Source organism: Trichosurus vulpecula, chromosome 2 (assembly GCF_011100635.1).
Source record: "Trichosurus vulpecula isolate mTriVul1 chromosome 2, mTriVul1.pri, whole genome shotgun sequence".
Lineage (NCBI taxonomy): Eukaryota > Metazoa > Chordata > Mammalia > Diprotodontia > Phalangeridae > Trichosurus > Trichosurus vulpecula.
In genome coordinates, this window is record NC_050574.1 from 42,991,144 (window position 1) to 43,014,299 (window position 23,156).

The following is a 23,156-nucleotide window of genomic DNA, read 5'->3' on the forward strand; positions in this document are numbered from 1 at the left end:
ATTGCAGTGACCTAGAAATGACCTAATTCTGAGCCTCCCAGTGAAAACTTCATCAAGGTAAAACACAAAACAGTGGCTGGGGAGCAGATTCCCAAGGCCTGAACTTGGGCTTTGTAGATTCCTGTCTTGGATTTGTGGGCTGGAAATTTGAAGAGGTCCCCTCAGGCTCCTATCCCCTCTGGAGGGTAGAAAGTGAAACTCCTCCCAAAGCCTTCCTTTATAGAAGACAGAAAGTGGCCTTTCAGCTCTCTCCATTCTGCATCTGCTGCCCTGCCTGGTTTATCCAGGGAACAGGATTCACCTGATTCAGGAACCCCCTTTGACTGAGCCTACTATGGATGTGCTGGGAAACCCTGATTGAAGCCAATGGGGTGTTTCAACAATCCGGCTAGCAGCTGTTGTGGGGGTGAAAGACCAATACAAGCCCAACAACAACAATGCTGCCAGCATGCTGCAAAAGCACAGGTTCTTTTGATCTGCTTTAGTAAGGAAAGCAACGTTAAGGGGTTGACAAACTTACTTAAATTCAGCATACAAATTTCATTCACTTAGTTCAGGGGAAAAAACCAGCACCCTGAACTTCAGAGCAAAATACAAACAAAGTACAAACACCGACAGACAGACTTTGTCTGATTCAAATCCCAATACATAGTTACCAGAGTTTAACAAAGTCTCAGCATCTGGGTTTACAAGATGGAGGGCTCTTAGCTACAGCTGCCCAGAGTCTCCACATCATTGTGCACCACCAAGAATGAGAGCCCTGCGCAAATGGCTCTGTCTTCTCTTCTTATAGCATTTCAGACGTCATCAAACATCATCTGAATGACCAGAACTTAGGCTCCTATGATTGGCTCTTGAGTTAGCAACTCCCCTGAGTTAGACCCACCTTGGGCCCCACCTTAGTTACCAATCCACACCCACATAGGTTTAACACCTAATAGGGGTTCGGTCCTGGGGCTTAGTACCTAGTAAGACTCAATGAAATACACTGAATTACTCAAAGGAAACAAAAGCCAAACTCTTCAAGGGCACTTGGTTGAACTAAGCGCTAAGAGCCCATTTTGCTTACCAACACATGGGGTTCTAGAGATGCCCTGCACCAGTGTGGGGAATCTTTAGATGAGGCTGGGACCTCCCCAAGTGGTTCCTCTGGGAAGTGACCCCTAAGGCAGGTGTGGGGTTTCACAGGGAGAGATGGGGGTAGGGGTGGCAGGAACTGAGCCCATGTAGGATAGAAGAGGCCTGCCACCATCTAGTGGCAAAGGAGACCAGCAGTGAGGTCCTAGAAGGATCAGGATCTCCTTTCTCCCTTCACCCCAGTAGGAGACACACATTAGTCTAAGGCAGCGGGTGGGGTAGGGGAGGCAGTGCTCAGACACCTGGTGACCTTCATTCCTTGGGCAGCCAGGAATCCTGCTGGAGGGGTCAGAGAGTGTGCAGTCCAACCTTCTCATTTCAGATGAGGAAACTGAGGCCTAAGAACGTGCCCAAAGTCACCCCAGGAGAAAATAGCTTAAAGAAAGCATCCTGCCATCTATGGTGGGTAGCTGAGGGCACTCTGTGGGCAGCTGAGAGACCTGGAATGTGGGGGCTTTCGCATGAAGTGAGTGGCAGTTCCTGGGATACAGACCTGCTCCCTCCATCAATGAGATCATGCCAAAGGCCAATCAGGGGAAGGGCCTGGGGCTATTTAGAGGGAGAAGAAGAGACCCAGGGGAGTCCTGAGAACTCTTTTCTTGTCCAGGAGGTAGGTCCTGTAGCTGGAGGGTCAAACTTGACTCGCTGGGTCCCTGAGAGCCGAACTGAGGCCATTGAGTAGAAGGGGTAGGTTTGGCTGGGTTCAAGGCTAGGAGAGCCATCAGAGAGATGACTGGGCCACTTCTGGAGCTGGTGGCTGTTCCCTCCCTAGAGGCTTCCTGTGGGAGGAATAAGTTTAGTGCTAGTCACAGCTTGAAGAGCCAGAGGCTTAAGGCCAGGGAGTGGGCATGGTGGAGGGGATGACAGGTGACCCCAGGGGCTATTTCTGGGTAGAAAAGTGAGGAGGGGTAAATGAGGGGTACAGGATACCATGGGCTTCTGGGTCAGAGGGCAGACACACTTACCAAGTATAATAGAGCCAGGTGAGGCCATAGGTGAGGAGAAAGCTGGCCCCCACGAGGGCTCCCCTGAGCAGTGTGAGCATCAGGGGCCAAGAGTTGTTCTCCTGGGCAGAGAAGACTATGGGAGAGAGAAGGGTGGGGGCTTGTTAGCGGGGGCTTGCTACCCCCAGGCCTCAGTCCTTCCTGACCATTCTCTTTCCCTTTCAGGACCCCAGCAACCTCCTTGAATTCCCAAGGCCCAGGGCTTCCAGGCCCTTCTCTATGGGTAGGAAACAGAGCCCAGCCCAGTGGGCACAGGGCAGGGGGCCAGGCTCTGATAACCACCTTTAACACCTCTTTCTGCCTGGTTCTAGGGCTATTGTGTGTTCAGATATGAACAGAACAAGGCAGGGAACCTGTGACTCCAACACCATAATCAGCAGGTGCATGACCTCAAGAGAGGTTCTCCAGCCCAAACACTATGCCCCACCCCCACCCTCTCCCAGACCTTCCCCAGCACTCACTCTGATGGTTCATCCACCTCAGGCTTTCTCCTCTCATCCATCCTCTGCCTCAATGCCCCCACCCAAGCACCAGGTTCCTGACCTGAGATGCTGTAGAAGACCTTGGGATCTTCGATGTCCAACCAATTTCTAAGCCCTCCACAGCACCTGCTTCAGCTACCTTCATGGCCATTGGTACAAATGGTCTTCCTCCTCCCATTCCTCCAGGGGAAGTCTTCACATGCTTTGGGCAGACACCACCCTAACTCACCAGTGGCTCTGAGGCCTCTCAGTTACCTTCAACCTTATTTAACCCAACTACTGAGGTGGTTTGACCAGAGTGTGGCCCCTGTTCTTGCTACAGCTTCTTGGAGCCACAGGTGAGATTGCCTGAGTGGTGGACCCCAAAGCGGGAGGAACAGCCCTGCCAAGGGCTTGGCGGCCTTCACCACACAGGTACTGGCCCTCCCAGATCACCCCATCCCCCAATACACAAACAGCCATCCTGGGGGCACGTGGTTGAGGTTTAATAAACGCTGGCTGACGTGACTTCCCATAAGATGGGTCAGCACATGCATGGAAAGCCAGCATGTGTCTGCCCACAGACATTCAAGTCCTGAACCCTGAAAAATTCCATCTTGGATCCCCATGTGATAAAGGAAGCAACACAGGAGACTCATAATGATTGTTTGGAGTCTTTGAACCATGTTAGAAAGTGAGAAAGTTGCCACAGTCTGGCAGGACCAAAGTCAAGCCCTGATTTTAAAGCAGGAAACAACTGAATCACTGATGGAGGACAGGCCATGGGGAAGGGCATGGACTCCATTCACTCCAGGCCAGAGAGCTTGCCTCCTAATCCAGGCCCAACTCTGATCTGCGTCAATCTTCAGTTCTCCTTCTCCACAAGATTGACATGAATTCTCTACACCATGGTTGGCTAAAGTCAAGTTAAATTGTATCTCCAATGTTACTCCCACCAGCCAGGTTAGTATTGAATCGAACCAACACAGAAGGTTTGTTAGTCAGACCTGGTCTTGCTGAAGCACATCGACTCTTGGAAATCACAGTTTCCCTTTCTCACTGTTCACCAACCACCCCTTTAATATCCCATCTTCAGACTTTCCCAATATTGAGGTCAAGTTCACTGATCTGTGCTTTGTATGTTCTGTTCTCTTCCTTTTAAGCAAAACAAATCAGGACATTGATCCATCTCCTGTCCTACATAGTCCATGGTCTCTGACATGTTATGGAGAGAGGCTCAGGAATATCTGTTCATTCTTTTAGCGACCAAGTTCTTCTGGGTCAGGTGTTAATTCACATGTTGGAGGGTGTTTCCCACCGCAGGCCTGGATCCCAAATTCCACTAGACTAGGTTAGTGGATAACTAACAGTGAATACAAAGCATCTGGGGGTGTCAACACACCTTGTGGGAATTCCCAATCTGCTGTCGCTTTGGGCAAAGGAAGGAGAGATGAAGATTGGTGTGTTTCAATGTTGAGTCTCTTGGCTCAGACTCCTGTCTCCTGGACTAGGTTCTTCCCAGGACATCTCCCTGGCCTCTCTGGGAAGCCCCTCATACTCTTCAGCCTCTGATCTCTCCTCTGGCCTCCACTTTTCCCTGAATCAGCCCCCTCACAGCTCTCCCTTCTTCCGAGTGCCCCAGCCCTCTTATCTGGCATAAACCAGACACTAAGACTATCCTCCCTGTGATGTGTCCTCTCCTCAAAGTAGGGACTAAGGTTGTGGCTGGGTTCCACCTTGACACTAAGGCTGCTGGTGACCCAGGTCCCAGACCTGTTTGATATCACCTGGAAAGTGTCACTGCTACTGCCCTCCACAGGCCTCGCCACTACCCACCAGCTCAAGGAAGGGGCTGGCTCTGCTTGGACAGAACAGGTACATGATAAGCTCTCCTTGAACCAGGAGCAAGAATGGCTGAACACCCTTGGGGGGGGATCTGTGGAAAGATACAAGATACCCCTCCTCTTAGTGGGCGGCAGTCTCCTTTCCCCACCAGAACCCAAGCATCCCATGGTGCCCAGTCCCCTCACACTCACACTGCACAGAGACACTCAGGGATGCCTGCTTGGAGTCCAGAGGATGCTGAGCAAGGCAAGTGTATTTCCCTCCATCTGCTGGCCCCAGGTGGGGCAGATCCAGGTGCAGGTCTCCATCATCTGAGGGCTGGGAAGAGGCCAGGGTTTGGTCCCCCAGGATCCAGCTCAGTGTAGCTGGGGGATTGCTGATAGCAGCACAGAGCAGGTGAAGGGACTGTCCCTCCTGCACCGAAAGAACTGAGCTGTTTCCTAGTATGAAAACTGAAAAAGGAGGTCCCAGGAGTGAGAACCTGGAGGGACTTCAAAGATCCTCTAGTCTCCACCTTCTCTGTACTCAGCAGGGACCTGGGAGCTAGAAAGCTGGTGCGACTTCCCCAAGATCACACGAGAAGGAGCAACTGGAAGAGGACAGAATCCCAGGCAGGAAGGGAATCCTCCAGGCCCAGCCCAGCCTAGATTCCTGCCCCCTTCTCCCTCCACTGCATCTTACCTGGCTGCTCTCCAGAGCCAGACAATGGAGGCCTCACTTGTCTCTCTTCCTGCTACCAGCCCACACTCAGCCTAGGGCATGTTCCCTGCCTTTCCCTCAGATTGGGTTTTGTTTCTTTCCTTCCTTCCTTCCTTCCTTCCATCCATCCATCCATCCTTTCCTTTCTTCTTTCCCTTTTGGCTTCCCTACCTCCTTCTTTCCTTCCCTCCCTCCCTCCTTCCTTCCCTTTTTTGTTCCTTCCTTCCATCCTTCCTCCTTCTTTTGCTTCCCTCCCTCCTTCGTTCCTTTCTGTTCCTTACCATTATTCCTTCCTTTCCATCCTTTCTTCCATTCTACCTTCTCTCCTTCCTTCCTTCCCTTTTTCCTGTTCCTTTCTTTTCTTTCATTTTCCTTGGTCTTCATATGTTCTTTGTGCCTTCCTTCTTTCTTTCCTCCATCTTTCCTTCTTTCTTTTTCTCTTTATTTCTTCTTCTTCTTTTCCTTGTTTTTATTCTTCTTTTTCTCCATCTTTAACTTTTTCTTCACTCTTTCCCTGTTTCTTTGTCTTTCTTCTTGGCCCTCCTTCTTTTCTTTTTTCCCTTCCTTCCTTCTTCTTTCTTTTTTCTTTCTGTATTTCTTCCTTCCTTCCTTCTTTCCTTTCTTCTATTTCCTTCTTAATTTTTCTTTTCTTTCCTTCTTCTCTTCCTTCTTTCCCTTCTTTATTTCACTCTTTCTTTTCTTGCTTCTTTCCTTCTTCCCTTCCTTCTTTTTATTGTTGTTGTTTGTTTTTCTTTTTTGGAGGGGGCAGTTGGGGTTAAGTGACTGCCCAAGGTCATACAGCTAGTAAGTATGACAAGTGTCTGAGGCCGAATTTGAACTCAGGTCCTCCTGACTCCAGGGCCAGTGCACTATTCACTGCTCCATCTTGCTGCTCCCCCTTCCTTCTTTATTTCTCTCTTCTTTTGTTTTATTCTCTCTTTGTGTGTCTTTGTCTGTGTTTCTATCCCTGTGTCTCTTTCTGTTTCACTTTATCAATTAAGGGGAAAATAATGTGAAAAACAGAAACAGCATAACGAGCTCCCATGAGACTGATATGTGTACAGTGAGCCTGGGAACCCTGTTTCATAATAGCCCAATGTAAGCACCACTAGGATCCACTTTCTGATACCCAGGAGCCCTGGGGCCTCAAGGCACATACTGCACCAGCCCTGACTGAATGCTAAAGTTCAGCCTAGATGGCCAGACTCCTGTCCCCCATTGATAGCAGCTCCTGGATCCATCCCCCATAGCCTCTTACTACACAAACTCCTCAAACCCCCCAGATCAGCCCTGAAAGCAAAATCAGTGCTCCAGGTAGCAAAGCCTCCCCTCCGTCCTGGACTGTAGAGAGCCAGGCCAGCTTCCCCAATAGGGAAACCTTGATAGGTCCAGTGGACAGAACACTGCCCTGGGCACTGGACCCCAAGGTGAGACTTGTCCCTCTCAGCCCAAGCCTGGTGTAGTGGAGAGGTCACTGCATTTAGACTCTACATTTAGAGTTCACCCCTTTCTGGGGCTGGGGACCTGTGTGAACTAGGTCAGGCCCTCCTCTCAGCTCTGAGCCTCAGCTTTCTCATCTGGAAAATGGGCATAAGAACTCTTCCCCTCTTTATCTCCTGGGACTGTTGGTAGGAAAATGGTTTCTAACCCTTACAGTCATGAGTAATGTGAGCTGATGTCATTCCAAGAGGAGGGGCATCCCAGGACAAAGAGAATCTAGGCCTGGACAGTGAGATTCCCTGTCTCTCCTGTCTCCCTCATCTCCTGGACATCCATGCCTACCCTCAGGGTGGAAGCTGAACCACCCAGGTGCCCTCCCTGCCCTCACTCTGAGGCTCTGCTGATACCTGTTGTCCTGTTGTCCTGGGTGACGGTGATGGACACATTCTGCACAGCATCTGCAACAAAAGGACTGGGCTGGCTGGGGGCTGGGGCTCTCTGCCCAGCCCAGCATCAGGCAGGGAAGACATCAAATTCCAGAATCACAGAACATCAGAGTGGAAGGGAGCTCAGAGGCCATCTAGACTGATCCCAACCTGACTGACATTGGGACATGAAACTATGGAGACTAAGGGAGAGAGAAAAAGTAGGAAATCCCAGTCTGTGTCTCTGCTGGGAGGGAGCTTTCCTTTCCCTGGGCCTGAAAAAGGCACCTGGTTTCCCAAGGCTGGGCCTGGACCCTTATCTCTTAATGCATCCCTCCCTCAGCCCCCTCACTTGGGGGATGCAGGACCCCTGCCCCCAGCACTCACAAGACACATTGAGTTGGATGGTTCTCTCTCTGCTCAAATGGCCTCTAGGAAGGGTCACCTGACAGGTAAGATTGGTGCCATGATGCTGTTGCCCAGGGATGAAGGAGATCTCTGAGGAGCAGGATGCCCCAGAGCTTTGTGGCTTGGAGGACAGAGCAGCCCCTATCCAGGAGAATTTGAAAGGCCTGTTTTCTCCACAGGCTCAAAGAAATGTACAGCTCAGAGTCACTGGGTTTCCTGACTCTAGAATCTTTGGAATAGAGGTATCTGGTTTCTGGATCAAGTCTGGAGAGGAGAGAGACATTGAGCCATGAGCTAGGGAGGAGAATTAGGCCTCAAGTGTCCTTCCAGATGCTGGTCCCTATCCCACCCCTAAGGGCCCTACTGTGTTTCCCTCATAGCATGACCCCATTCAAGTTCCGGCTCCTTACCAGTCTTCTGGGCATCCCCTGTCATCCTCAGGACCCAAGTCTCTCATAGAGTATGGGTCAAGAAGAAGTTGCATTAAAGGCAATAGGGAACAACTCTTTCATTATGCATGAGGGAGAACTGAGTACCAGAGAGGGAGGGGAAAATTATAGGGTAAAATGCCCCAAAGGAAGTTGGTCAGCAATCTAGGATTTGAATCTCCATCCTTTAACAGCAGCTCCAGAGTTTTTTTCCAGCATAACCGCGGCCCCTCTCAGCCTTGCCTGGGGTCCTGGTTCCTCCCAAAGAGGACCCCATCATGTTCCCTCTCATTTGCAGCTCTGGAGCTTTAGGCAGGGTCTTTACACCCTTCCCTGTGTCTGTCCTCTCCCTGAGTGGGAGACGTCCCCAGACGTCCCTTCCTCATGCACTGAGAACCTCCTAGGAGTGGAGCATCCTACCTGTCACAGTCACATAAAGTGGCTTATTGTGGTAACTGTATTTATCATCTCCTTTTTCAAAATTGAAGAAGTATTTCCCCCTGTCTGAGGATTGGGCATCTGTGATACTCAGAGAGCAATTGTTCATCCTGGGATCTCCAAGAAAATGGAATCTCCCCTGGACTGGCTCTTCCACCCTCTGAGATGGGTTATTGGTGGCCACAGGTCTGTCAAATAAAACATTAGTCCCTTCTCTGAACCAGTAGCCATAAATGGAGTTGTGGTCATTGTGTATAAGTGCATCATCATTGAAGCTGCAGGGGACATGGGCACACATTCCCTCCTGCACAGTCACTGAGGGCTGCATGTCCAGTCTTTGGGACAGGGACCCTGAGGGCAAACAGAGGCCTGGTTGGCATCTCCAACTCTTCTCACGCCCTCACACCAGCCCCCCTCTGCCCCAGCCCCCTCACCCCCCCAGAGCAGGGGCAGTATCAGCAACAGCAGGAGCATGTATGAGACAGGAGTGAGCCAGGCTCTGCTGGGGCCCTGTGTCACCCCCTGAACACCATGGCTCCCTCTGGCCATATGTGCCAGGCTCAGGGCAAGGAGGAAGATGAAACAGGAAGCCCTTGTGTGGAGAGAGGGGGAGGCCTGTCCTCAGAAGAGGAACCTCTGTCTTCTTTCCCCATGGGCTCCTGTCCTCCTCAGCTGAGCTCAGTGGGAAGGGGCTTCCTGTCCTGGGCCAGCTCCAAGGACAGTCAGGACTCAGATGCTGGGGGAGGACAGATCTGCTGCACAGGCTGTGGCTGTTGTATGGAGCAGTGTGTCTATGTGGCTGATGGGGGGCAGTGACCAGGGCCTGTCCAGAGCAAATGCTGGCCATCCAATGGTGCTGTACCTGTCCTGTGCAAGCTGACCTGGGATCAGGAGCACTTGAGCTGAAATCTGGCCTCAGGCCTTTTCTGTAAGACTTGGTCCTGTCTGAGCCTCAGTTTAACCATCTGTAAAGTGGGGATAGTAACAGCACCTCCCTCTCAGCCTTGTTGTGAGGTTCGAATGTGATATTTGCCAAGTGGTTTGCAGACCTTGAATCACTGCCCAAATGAGCACTGGTGATGGTTATTGTTACTTTACTCTCCCCTAAGATATTTCTAATATGGCCACACTGGCCAACTGCTTGTTTCTTAGGCATGGCATTCCATCGCCCACTTCCAGGCCTTTGCTCCGGTTGTGTCCCATGCCTCGTTTCCTTTTGCCTGGCTTGAACCAGCTCCAATGCCACCTCCTGCTTTCTCTTTCTATTTATTTTCTTCTACTGTTCAAGCTTTCAGTTACAAGGCATAGAATGACTTATGAAGGGACTCCTCTGTGGCAGGCACTGTGCAGGGCTCTTCTGATTCAGAGACAAAGGAGATCTATCTGCCCTTAGGGAGCTTACTGTCAACTCAGGACAGGGGGAGGATAATCTCATGCATAGGCTGGTGAAAACCTCTTCTGGACTCACTCTTCCAGCTTGCACTCATCATACTGACACTTTGTGGAGGGAGGGGGGAAGAAGTGGAACACTCCACCTGGGCTCTCCTTCTGGTGCTCCTACTACCCTGCACTATAGGAACCAAGGTAGGCTTCCTCAAGGCCCTCCCAAGCTTGGAGTCTTCCAGCCCTGGGCTGCCTTCTTGGTGCACCAGCTCAGTCCTGCCTCTGATTCTTTCATCCAGTGCAATGGTGATTCCCTTGTGGGCAACATCTGCCCTTATCCAATGACTAAATGTCCTAGAATGCCTTCAAATTGCCTAAAGGCTTGTCCATATGTTGTGGGGAATTTAGAGGAAAATTTCTTAATACCAACTTTACTCTGGTATTGATTGATTGATTCACTCCTAGGGCCTGGGCCTCCTTTGCTTAATTGTTGTGTAGCTGGAACCCCTCCCCTCCACAACATATATACACTTTAATAAGGAAATTGGAGGGCTGCTTAGAATATCCAAGGCTGCGGCATTCGTGTGGAGGGCATCTCTCAGTTCATCTAGACAGGCTGCAAAGTCCTGTGACCTTACCTATACCTACTCAAACGCTACACTTTTTGGAACAAATATATGTATGTAGGTATGTACGTGTGTATATCTATCTATCTATCTGTATATATATATATATGTATATAATGTTGTGCTATGTCTACAAGCCTGATGTTGTTGTCTTACTTTTCTCTGTTGACTTGATCATATTTTATTGGATTCAACCAACCAAATGATACTTGAGACCAGCATCCATGTGCAATGAAAAGAACAGTTTAACTGGTCATTTAATTCTCTTCTCTTGTATTTTGTATGAAAACATTATTACTGATTATGCTTTTAGGGATTGCTTGTAGAAAAACCCATTTTCCTATCCCTTTATTTTGAATATATGTACATATTTACATGGGTATGTATATATATAGATATATCCCATGGGAAACAATTTATTGCTTTTTTGGTCTATCACTCCAGTCACTTTTTTTAAAAGTTCAGCAGATTTACATTTCAGATTATAATTTTTAACCTTATGTTTTCCTCGTCAATTTTTAAAAAAATTTCCAAGAATTTGAGTAAGCAAAATCACTGTATATTGATTACGTGTGCTCATAAGAGGGAATCTGGAATCAGTTTGGGGAAAATATGAAATGGAGTGCTTGGAAGAGGACCAAAGAAGGAAGAAACAAATGCAATTCTCCCCCATACTACAGACTCCCTCTATATAAAAGACAAGAGAGAAGTAGAGATCATCAGTTGGATCACAGGTATAACAATTAGATGACAGGAATGGTTTGATAAAGAGATGAGGTATTTCAAATATCCATCTCTCTCTCTCTCTCTCTCTCTCTCTCTCTCCCTCTCTCTCACCCCTCTCTCACCCCTCTTTCTCTCTCTCATTCTTTTTCTTCTCTTTCTCTCATTCTCTCTCTTCTCTTTCCATTTTCTTTTACATTCTTTTTATCACTTGCTTTCTCTTCTCACTTATTTCTCTCTTTTAAACACACAAAGTGCTTGCTTTCCCAAAGAGAGGAGAGAAATAGGAGGGAGGCAGAGAACTGGGAATTCAAAAGTTAATAAAATCATATTTAGAATTTTTACATACAATTTTGAAATATCTAACAATATAAATAAAAAATAATTTCTAAAAGGCCATACAAAAGGAGATTGGAGAAGAGCAAGTGTGGTCTTGATTTTCAGCAAGAGGGAAGAGAACAGTCTGCTCATTGAAGAACAATGGCCTTGATTTCAGTTGCCAGGGCTATGGGAGAATGGATGATTACAGAAATACTTGGGCAATGGTGAGATAGGGAAGTAGTGATGGCAACAAGCCACCCTGACTTCCCCAACCAAAGATCATGCCAGAGTCTGCTCACTTCCTTTTCTGGCCACAAAAAGATGACAAGAAAGATACTATGATCATAGAATGGCCTAGATTTGAGCACAATATTGGAAGAGTTTTTGCATCCTGTGGAGAAGATGGACAACAATGCCGTCAGTTGCATTAGAACTGGTTGTACAGGGGGCAGAGCCAAGATGGCGGCTGGAAAGCAGGGACTAGCGTGAGCTCCCTGCCAGGTCCCTCCAAAAACCTATAAAAATGGCTCTGAATGAATTCTAGAACCTCAGCACCCACAAAATGGCAGAGAGAAGCAGGGCCCCAGCCCAGGACAGCCTGGATGGTCTCTGGGTAAGGTCTATCGCACACGGAGCTGGGAGTGGAGGGGAGCAGAGCCCAGCATGAGCGGCAGCAGGACCAACCAGACTGGGAGCCGGGTGGGACAGACCCTAGCGCCCTGAATCAGTGAGCTGTGGCAGTTACCAGACTTCTCAACCCACAAACACCAAAGACAACAGAAAAAGTTAGTGGGAAAAGCTGCAGGGGACAGAGTGATAGGAGTTTGTGGTTCGGCCACTGCCCCAGGGGCAGCGGGGGTGGTGCAGCTACAGAACTACAGTTGCAGTTGCTTCTGGCCCCAGGCCCACCTGGTGGGAGAAATTAAGTGCCTGATCAGAGCAGAAGTGCAGAGACTGCTTAAGATCTGAGTCAGGCCCAGGTTGGTGGTTCTTGGGGAAGGAGGAGTGCTGGTGTGGCAGAACTGGCTGTATAGAAATAGCTCTGAAAATGACAGCGCATCCCCTCAAACTTGGAACAAAGTACTCTTTGCTCTACAAGCAGTCATACCCCAACAAAAAACTCAAGTCAAGTAAGTTGGCTGGGAACATGGCCAGGCAACGAAAATGGACTCAGATTCAGTCTCAGACTTTAGAATCTTTCTTTGGTGACAAAGAAGACCAAAACATACAACCAGAAGAAGTCAACAAAGTCAAAGAACCTACATCAAAAGCCTCCAAGAAAAACATGAACTGGTCCCACACCACGAAAGAGCTCAAAAAGGATTTGGAAAAGCAAGTTAGAGAAGGAGAGGAAAAATTGGGAAGAGAAATGAGAGTGATGTGAGAAAACCATGAAAAACAAGTCAATGACTTGCTAAAGGAGACCCCAAAAAATATGGAAAAAAAACTGAAGAAAACAACACCTTAAAAATAGACTAACTCAAATGGCAAAAGAGCTCCAAAAAGCCAATGAAGATAAGAATGCCTTGAAAGGCAGAATTAGCGAAATGGAAAAGGAGGTCCAAAAGACCACTGAAAAAAATACTACCTTAAAAATTAGATTGGAGCAAGTGGAAGCTAGTGACTTTATGAGAAATCAAGATATTATAAAACAAAAACAAAGGAATGAAAAAGTGAAAGACAATGTGAAATATCTCATTGGAAAAACCACTGACCTGCAAAATAGATCCAGGAGAGATAATTTTAAAATTATTGGACTACCTGAAAGCCATGATCAAAAAAAGAGTCTAGATATCATCTTTCAAGAAATTCTCAAGGAAAACTGCCCTGATATTCTAGAGCCAGAGGGTAAAATGGAAATTGAAAGAATCCACCGATCGCCTCCTTAAAAAGATCCCCAAAAGAAAACTCCTAGGAATATTGTCTCCAAATTCCAGAGCTCCCAGATCAAGGAGAAAATACTGCAAGCAGCCAGAAAGAAACAATTTGAGTATTGTGGAAATATAATCAGAATAACACAAGATCTAGCAGGTTCTACATTAAGGGATCAAAGGGCTTGGAATACAATATTCTAGAGGTCAATGGAGCTAGGATGAAAACCAAGAATCACCTACCCAGCAAAACTGAGTATCATGCTCCAAGGCAAAATATGGATTTTCAATAAAATAGAGGACTTTCAAGCTTTCTCAGTGAAAAGACCAGAGCTGAACAGAAAATCTGACTTTCAAACACAAGAATCAAAAGAAGCATGAAAAGGTAAACGAGAAAGAGAAATCATAAGGGACTTCCTAAGTTGAACTGTTTTGTTTACATTCCTACATGGAAAGATGATGTTTATAATTTATGAGACCTCAGTATTAGGGTAGCTGAAGGGAATATGCATATGTGTGTATACATATGTATATGTGTGTATGTATGTATATATGTATGTATATATATGTATACATATATATATAGACAGAGGACACAGGGTGAGTTGAATACAAAGGGATGATATCTAAAAAAATAAAATCAAATTAAGGGATGAAAGAGGAATATATTGAGAGAGGGAGAAAGGGAGAGATAGAATGGGGTAAATTACCTCACATAAAAGTGGCAAGAAAAAGCAGTTCATTGGAAGGGAAGAGGGGACAGGTGAGGGGGAATGAGTGAATCTTGCTCTCATCAGATTTGACCTGAGGAGGGAATACCATACACACTAATTTGGGTATCTTACCCCACAGGAAAGAAGGAAGAAAAAGATAAAAAGGGGGGGGGGGACAATAGAAGGGAGGGCAGATAGGAGGAGGAGGTAATCAAAAACAAATACTTTCGAAAAGGGATAGGGTCAAGGGAGAAAATTGGATAAAGGGGGATAGGTTAGGAAGGAGCAAAATATCGTTAGTCTTTCACAACATGAGTATTGTGGAAGGGTTTTACATAATGATATGCATGTGGCCTATGTTGAATTGCTTGCCTTCTCAGGGAGGGTGGGTGGGGAGGGAAGGGGGAGAGAATTTGGAACTCAAAGTTTTAAAAACAGTTGTTCAAAAATAAAAAATAAAAGTTTTTGCATGCAACTAGGAAATAAGATACACAGGCAATAGGGAGTAGGAATTTATCTTGCCCTACAAGAAAGGAAGGAAAAAGGGGATGGGAGGGGAGTGGGGTAACAGAAGTGAGGGCTGACTGGGGAATGCGGCAACCTGAATATACACCATCTTGGAGTGGGCGGGAGGGTAGAAATGGGGAGAAAATTCGTAATTCAAACTCTTGTGCAAATCAATGCTGAAAACTAAATATATTAAATAAATTAGATAGATAGATAGATAGATAGATAAAAAGAACTGGTTGTATAGCTGCTCTCAGAGAGCAGCTGTTGATGATTCCATGTCATCAGGGTCGCAGGTCTTCAGGAGATTAGCCCATGGATCTGTCTGGGCTCTAAGTTGTGCAGCATTTTTACCAGTATCTTGGATGAAGGCAGATGTGATCTGCTCATCAGATTTTGAGGTGACACAGAGCTCTCAGAAATAGCTAACACAGCAGATGAGGCAGGATGAAAACGGATGTTAAGAGCCTGCAACACAGGGCTTTATCTAATAATCTATCATTTTACAGGGTCTGCTATGTGGCCCAGAGGATAGAGCCTTGAGCCTGAAGTCAGGGAGAGCTGAGTGCCAAACTAGCCTCAGAAACTTACTAGCTGTGTGATCCTGGGCAGGTCACTTCACCCCTGTTTGCCTCAGTTTCCTCCACTGTAAAATGGAAATAAGAATAACTCCTACCTGCCAGGGTTTTTGTGAGCATCAAATACCCTAATAGTTCTGAAAGTGCTTAGCACAATGCCTGGCACTTACTGGGCATTGTAAAAATAATCATTCTCTTACTTCTTCAAAAAGAGGAAGAAATGCAAAGTCTTATCCTTGGGTACAAAAATTAATTTCCTAAGAGTGATAGGAATGGTTAAGAAGAATCCCTGAGAATCAGTAGAAGGGCAGAGTTGGAAGGGGCCTCAGCAGTCACTGCACAGGAAGCTCCACTCTGTCCTATCTGACAGGTAGCTGTCCAGACTCCAAGGAAACAAAGCCACAAACTCTGTAGGTAATCTCTTTGGGCACCACTAATTCTTAGGAAGCTTTTCCTGACACCAAGTTGCTCCTTTGCCACAGATATCCGTATATCTTGGTCTCACCTTCTGGGACCTCAGAGAAGAAAGCCAAGAAGTTATCCACATGACATAGGTCTACATCCCTTCTACAAAGTGGACCTTCTGGAAAAAAGGGACGGGTCCCCAGCATTTAGAGAAATGAGAGCGCAAGCTTAGCTTTTCTTCTTTCATCTACTTTTGCAAAAAAAAAAAAAAAAGATCTTCCTTGGGGAACATCATTCTCTAAAGTTTGACCTCTAAGGACATTGTTTGTAGTGGTGAAGGGGATTGACATTCAAAACCAATATATTTAGCAAAATCATGAGCTCTTTCACTGACCACCTGCTCTTCTCCACTTCTCCAATGGACCAAGAACTTTTGGGACTCTGAAGCTCCCTCCCCTCAGCTGAGAGGTGGGCCTTAGAAGAAAAGCCTGTGATTGGAGAGGGAGACTTCCCTAGAGACCAATTCTTCCCATTTTAACCATCTCTACTCTTTGTCCCCTCCAACTCTGAGACAGAATATAATACCTCTCTGGTGCTGAGACCCAACTCCAAATACCATGCTCTTTTTCTACCCCATAACTTCCATAACCCAAACAAGTTCTTTTCCCAGGGCTGATAACTTTAGCCATATAAATGGTTTCCAGCAACCTTGGCAAGTTTACAAAATAAGGAGAATTGACATGGACCCCAGGGAGGGGCTGATACTGGTACCCCTGCCTACCAACCTCCATACATACAGGAGGACTGTTTTGAATGTGCAGAATCAATCTGGATAAGACTTTCACCCAATCCCCTCCTTTCCATACACAGTAGTTAATTACCAGCTTTAGGTTTTAGCTTTAAAACAATAACCAACACTATAACCAATTTGATCTAACTGTAACACAAACAATAAACTTCGGGTGACATTAATGCATTTCCAGGTTGTAGAAAAATTATCAATAAAATGATGGGCTGTCTTACCCTAAGTGCAGATGCTGACTGGCAGGCTGCTCTACCTCTTCCCCTCCTTCCTTTTCCCTCAGCTGTTCCTGTGCTCTGACATACCTTCTTGACTAAGGAGTGGGGGAAGGGAATGATAAGATTGTTTACCCCATCCTGGGTTATAAAATTTTCCTTGTCTCCCTTATCTTCTGTCATCCAGCTTCCTCATAAAACCTCTAAAACTACTTCACTATTTTGAAACCTCTATGTAAGCATAACTCCCCAAGTATCAGAGTCTCACCTAGCCTTCTTGTCTGCTAATCTCTTCTCCTTCACCTCAAATTCTTCTCCTTTTTGGTGTCCTTTCACATGTACTGTAGCAATTTAATTTGGTACCATTAAGTGCCTGTCTCACCAATTCTTCATGTATTAGTTCCTTCCCTTTGCTGTTTATCATCTCCCTTTCATGCCAAATTTTTCCAAATGCATAAATTACCCCGTAAGTGTATTTGGAGTCTGTATATATAGTATAGGGTATTTATAGCATCCTCTTTTCCTTCTAACAACTTTAGAACTTGATTAAGGGTATATAATTCACAATTTTGAGCTGACCAATTGTTAGGTAATCTATCAGATTCCTCTAAATAATTACTTTCCCCATCAATGACAACATACCTATTATGTATTTTTCCTTCTATTATCCTGGAAGATTCATCTATGGAAGGATGATGCTCTTCATGGAGGGGAATATCTCTCAATTCTGAAAGGACACTTGTTTGGTACTTTTTAATATCAGGACAATTTGTTCCAAATTCTTACATTTTTGAAGGAAAGGGGCAGGATTGATACAAGATTCAGTCATTAAGACCAAATCATCTTTTTCCATTAATATGACCTCATATTTTAATATTCTAGAGTTGGTAGGCCACCTTCTGGCCTTTTGGGTTAAAATAGTCTTAACTTAATGTGGGATACTTACTATAAAAGCCTCTCTAAATGTCAACTTCCTACTTTCTTTCACCAGAATGGCAGTAGTTGCCACTGCCTGTACACATTCTGGCTAGTCCCATGACACTGGGTTTAATAATTTGGAGAGGAATGGCACTGGCTCATGTTGCTCCCCACTCCCCCTTTTTCATCCTTTTGCCAGGTGGGAGAAAATAAATCTCTCTCTCCCTGATCTGATCTGGGATGAGAGGAGTTAACAGAAAAACCCTGGGGCTATTTATTATCCTCTGCTGTTTTTATGAAAGCACTTATTCAAGGCTGATCCAAGAACACAACATTCCTAGGAATGAAACTTAGAAAATTCACAGTAGGTTTGGACATGATTGTCATCAATATCAAATTACTGCAACAAGTTAGCTTGAAAATAGAAATTTAGTAGGCCTTCTAAAAATCACACAGAAGATTTGACAAAACATTTCTTCATAAAAATATTTCCCATTCTCAAAAACAGCTTACAATTTATCCTGATATCATTCCTAACTACCACAGAATTCTGAAATTGTCTAGTTATAAAACCTCTTGCACATAATTGACAAAACTTACCAAAGAAGATTTCACAAGGTCTTTTCTTTACATGATTACCACATTTCCTTTCACAAACATGCTTTTGTAAATATCTGATTTAAACAATAACCCCAAATGGCTTAGTTAACAAATCTCACAAATTTCATAAGTAATAGAAAATCAATTTTAACTGAAACTTCCTTTTAAATAAAAACAAAACTTGGAAATTTATGATTTCTTAAATTAGGATACTTCAAAATAATGTAACACATGGTCAGAATGACCTATTCATCATTTTTCTGTTCCGCTGACAGAACAATTCTTAGTCTAACAACATTTAGATTACAAGAGAAATTGCTTTCTAACAACATAGGTGACACAATTTTTTACCAAATTACACAATAAAAGAAAATTTAGAAATACAACAATATCACACACAATTATCATGTATTTAAACTTGAAACCAAAGGCAATTAATTACCAATCTGATGACCTTAATTTAGTCAGATGTGTTTCCAAATTGCTTTACACAGAAAATCATTCATCTTATCACCATTGGCATAAACTTCACATTTAATAAAATCCATACAAAGTTACCAAATATGAAGCAATGGTATTTAACTTAAATACTTAACATTCAGATAACATTTGTTTTATACCAAGCATTGTGCCAAGCACTTTTACAATCATGTGATCCTCATAATATTCCTGGGAAGTAAATTCCACCATCATCCCCTTACAGAACAGTAAACTGAGTAAAATAGAACTTTCTTGAGGCCATATAGTTAGTAAATTTCTTAATGCCAAATAACAATATGTAAACATTTTAATCACATATGTATATGATATTCTTGGCCCTTTTGAAAAGAAATATTATCCACAAATTCATACATTCCCTTAACATTTCAGTTCCCCATTCACATTCACATTTTCCTGGGAAAGTTTTACACACACTTTGAAATCACCTGTTATGATCAGGTCAGTTTAAGATGTTCTGGGCCAATACTCTAACTGCTTCTATCAGCCCAGGCAAAAAGGAAGCCTAAGGAATTTGAATCAATGCTGACAAGGTGGGGTCAGCTTCCCCTCAGGCAGACACCTCTGAAGCTTGATAATTAATTGAACAGTAATAATCACAAATCATAATAACTGATATCTTTACTATTGCCAGTATCCATATTAGATTCCATAAAGCCCTCCCACAGATCCATCCCAAAAGGTGGATGCACATAATTCCTTCTAGCTTTCCATAATTTCGTCTGCTGGTTTTCAAATAAGCTACAAATTTTCATTTTCAATCCCTTTTACTTAAAACAAAATCAAATTTCCTCACACTCTCTTAACTTGCTCAAACCATCTGAAGCTGGTACAAGGATGGCCAGAACTATAATTAACAGGACAGGAGAGGGAATGGCTGAGAGCACACGGGCTCGTTGTTGCCCACCCCTATCTTTCTCCAAATGTCTTGGCAATCAAAATGGGCTCTTAGCACTTAATTCAACCAAGTGCCCTTGAAGAGTGTGGCCTTTATTTCCTTCATTAAGTTAGGAGTCCTTGATGACCTCCTTGCCTCAAGGGAAAGCCTAGATTACATAGGTTTGAGTGACGAATTTGCGACATCAGAGGCTTTTAGACCACGTGGGTTTAAGTCACATTTTTGTTACGATTTTAGGTCACATGGGTGAGTTGCATGTGTGACCCTTGATCCTGAAAAAGATATAAAACCATGGGTTGGCTTTCTTTTTTTGGAGCTCTGACCCACAGCAGGAGTATTGCATGACTCTGGGCCAGCCCTTGTCGAGCTCCAGGCTGAACACAGATGTTGGTAACTATGAATTGTATTTGGTCTGTTTGTAATTTGATTGTATTTTCTCTGAAGTTCAGGGTGCTGGCTTTATCCTCTGAACTAAGTGAATGATATTTGTATGTTGGATTAAAGTAAGATTGCTAACCCTTTAATGTTGCTTTCCTTAGTAATGCAGATCAAAAGAACCTGGGCTTTTGCAGCGTTCTGTGTGCTGGTTGTTGTTGGTTTCACACCCCCACAGCAACTGCCAGCCGGATTGTTGAAACAAATGCTTGCTCTATAATTAATGAATGCACATTCATCTGAAAGCTTTTCATTTCTCTCTCCTTCCATCTTTTCATACTCTCTGAGACACAGCTCCCTCCTGGTGACTGGGTCCTTGGACATCCTTTTCATGGCTTTATGTTCCCTCACACTCAGTGGGTGTGGAGGATGGGATTAGCTGGAATTCTCCTTGCTCCTCTTTGCTACTGCTGGACTCTGGTTCTACCATCATCACTTATCCACCTCTCCTCCTCTGAGATTCAGGCCATTCATATTTACTATCCCATTGACATTCTGGTCATCATTATCTACCAACCAAGACATTCTCCCTCCTTCCTCAGTGGCTTGAGGGCCTGGCTCACAGTCTCTCCTCCCCAACTTCTGCCCTCAGATGCAGGGACATCCACATACATACTGATGCTCCCTCAAACCCCCGAACTTCCTGGTTACTCAATCTAGTCCATGTCTGTGATGGATTCTTTCTCTGCATTTCAGCTACACTCAGAGATGGGCGTTCCTTTGATATGGTCACAACCACAACTACTCCACTTCCATGTTTATCAGCTGCAAAATCCCCTTATCAGATCATAGTCTTTTATCATTTTTATTTGTCTCTGCCCTATGGCCCCTCACCCTGTTCTTGCCATGACTTCTCATCCCCCTACTCCTTAGTTCTTCCCTGGCCTCAATTACCCCTGCACTGACTGAACTCTCTACTTCATAATGATGAGTTAATTACTTCAGCTCTATGTTCTCCTCTAAACCTGAGCTCTTGGCACCCCTGGGTCCTACTCTGACCATTCTTTGACAAGTTGCAGTATGGGATTACACCCACCACCTACCCCCTGTGCTCCAGTGTAAGTTCTGAACAGAAGGAAAGAAAACTTTTGACATGATCAACAGCAAATTTATATAAAAATATAATCTCAACTAGATCCTCTTGTGGGAAGGAACTCTTTAAATCTCCCTTACAGAATCACTCACTTTTTCACTCTCCACAGTGACTGTTCCAAATGCTTTCATCTTTCCCAGTCTTCCATGGTACCCATCCCATTCCCCTCTTAGCTGATGACTGGGCCTCATACTGTATTGGAAAATTGAGGCCCTTCCCCAAGAGTTCCTCTTCTTTATTCCTCCTCATCTCCCATCACTCAGATTTCTCCTCCTGCTCTAGCCTCCTTCACTCTGGTCTTGGATGAAGTAACCCTTCTCATTGTCAAGGCCAAACCCTTTACATTCACTTATGATACCATCCCATCTTCTCCAGTGGATTCTTCTTGTTATCATCCCCGCTTTCTCACTTATTTTCAGTCATTCTCCATGCATTGGCTGCTACTCTCTACCCTAAAAATGTGTTTGAATCTATCCCTTTAAAAAACAGACACACCTCAAATGATCCAACCATCCCTGATAGCTGCCTTCCTATACATCATCTCCTTTTCCAGGCTAAATTCCTTCAGAAGACCCTCTACAGCGGTTCCTATTGCCTCCTCTCTCTCTGTCTCTTGTCTAAATCCTGGGCAGTTTGGCTTCCAATTTCATGATTCAACAGAAATTCCAACGTTACCAGTGATCTCATAGCTACCACATCAAATGGCCTTTTGCCCATCTTCATATCTCTTGGCCTCTCTGTAGTCTTTGACACTATGGATCAGTCTCTTGTCCTGGACAGTTTCTTCTTCAGGTTTTCACTGAGACGCTGTTTTCTCTTGATTCTTCTCTTACCTGTCTGCCTATCTCCTACCTCCTACCTGTCTGACAGCTCTTTGTCAGTTGCTTTTGCTGGACTTTTATTCAGGTTACGCTCACTCGCTGTGGGCATCTGCAAACCCTCCTTATGTTTTTGGCCCTTGTCTTCTCTCTCCTCTCTCCTCAGCTCCAGTGTCACATTTACAGCTATTTATTGTATATTGAGAAGGAGCATTTGGAGTGTTACAGAAGGACCAACACCTGTGTGGTGTCATCTGAGCCCTTCAAGGCTGCTCCTGTGGTGTCCACCTTTCACCCAACTCTCACCTGTGGCTCCAAGAAGCTGTAGCGTGCACAATGGACATACCCTGTTAAACTGTCTCAGCAGATGGGCTACATCAGTTTGAGGACAACTGACAGGCCCCAAATCTTTCAGTGAGTTAGTGGCATATCCATCCTAAGTGTGTAAAGACTTCCCCTTACAAAATGGGAAGATGAAAACAATTTGTTTCAACAGCCTTGAAGGTGGCTGAGCAGGTTCTACTGAGCATAGAACTTGGTCAGACATCAAAGATGCCAAGGTGAATGATAAATCATTAGAGAAGATCCTCGATATTACAGTGCAAGCCCAGCACATATGTGTCAAGCTCCCTGCCCCCTTTGCAGACCTTTAGACTCTCCCACTTGGAGACTGACAGGCCCTAAACAAAGAACAGGAAACTCTTAAGAAAAAGGATAGGAAATAACTCCTCTCCCACTGGAGAACCATTAACCTGCCCCGTTCTTAGGAGTGAGGGAGGGCGGGAGTGGCTCCCCACTCTGGCGGGAAAAGCTTTCTTTGTTCAGGGCCCTATAAAAGTCACCAAATGGGACAGGGACATTGGCATCTCACCCATGGGAAGGATGCTTTGCCTGGGACCATCTTCCCTTTCGGGTCCTTGATTGAGCTGTGTAAACTGGGATCCCCACAGCTTTGAGAGGAACAAGTGCAGGAGTTCCCCCGAGAGGTGATGAATCTATGTTATCTGTGTCTTTGTCTTTGTTGTGTTAATTGTGTTTGTTAGAAATTATTGATTAATGTGGGTATGGGTTTGATAGTGTATTTCCCCTGTCTTTCAATAAAAACTTTATTCTGTTGGGAGTGTGTCTTATTGCCAGTGAGAATCCGAATCCGAACCTAACCTAGCTTAATCGAACACAAGGTCATCCACTGCATCTGGGGCCATGGCCAGCCATCTTGGCTTCTGTCTCGTCACTGGACTTTGATGACTCTGGAAGAGACAGTGAGACTGATGATTTTGTGCAGCCCTGCCTCACTTAAATCCAGTTCACAGGAAAGTCAAGACATCATCAATGGACCAAACAACAACAGTATTGAGAACATAATCCTATAGGCATCTGAAAGAGAGGAGAAAGAGAGAGGGGAGGAAGAGGGAGAAAAGAAGCAAAGAAAGAGAGATAGAGGTAGAAAGAGAGACAGTGACAGAG

The 23,156-nt window shown here is 45.1% G+C and overlaps 1 protein-coding gene across 1 annotated transcript; it reads right to left on the reverse strand.

Annotated features, from left to right (window-relative positions):
• Positions 1–1,840: 1,840 nt before the first annotated feature.
• LOC118836384 (sialic acid-binding Ig-like lectin 7) lies at positions 1,841–9,488 on the reverse strand. Its single transcript, XM_036743696.1, is given in 5 exon segments — positions 1,841–1,916; positions 2,103–2,217; positions 7,399–7,683; positions 8,268–8,636; positions 9,416–9,488. Coding segments are annotated over 5 exon segments (900 nt in total). The 3' UTR covers positions 1,841–1,858.
• Between the last annotated feature and the right edge of the window lie 13,668 nt (positions 9,489–23,156).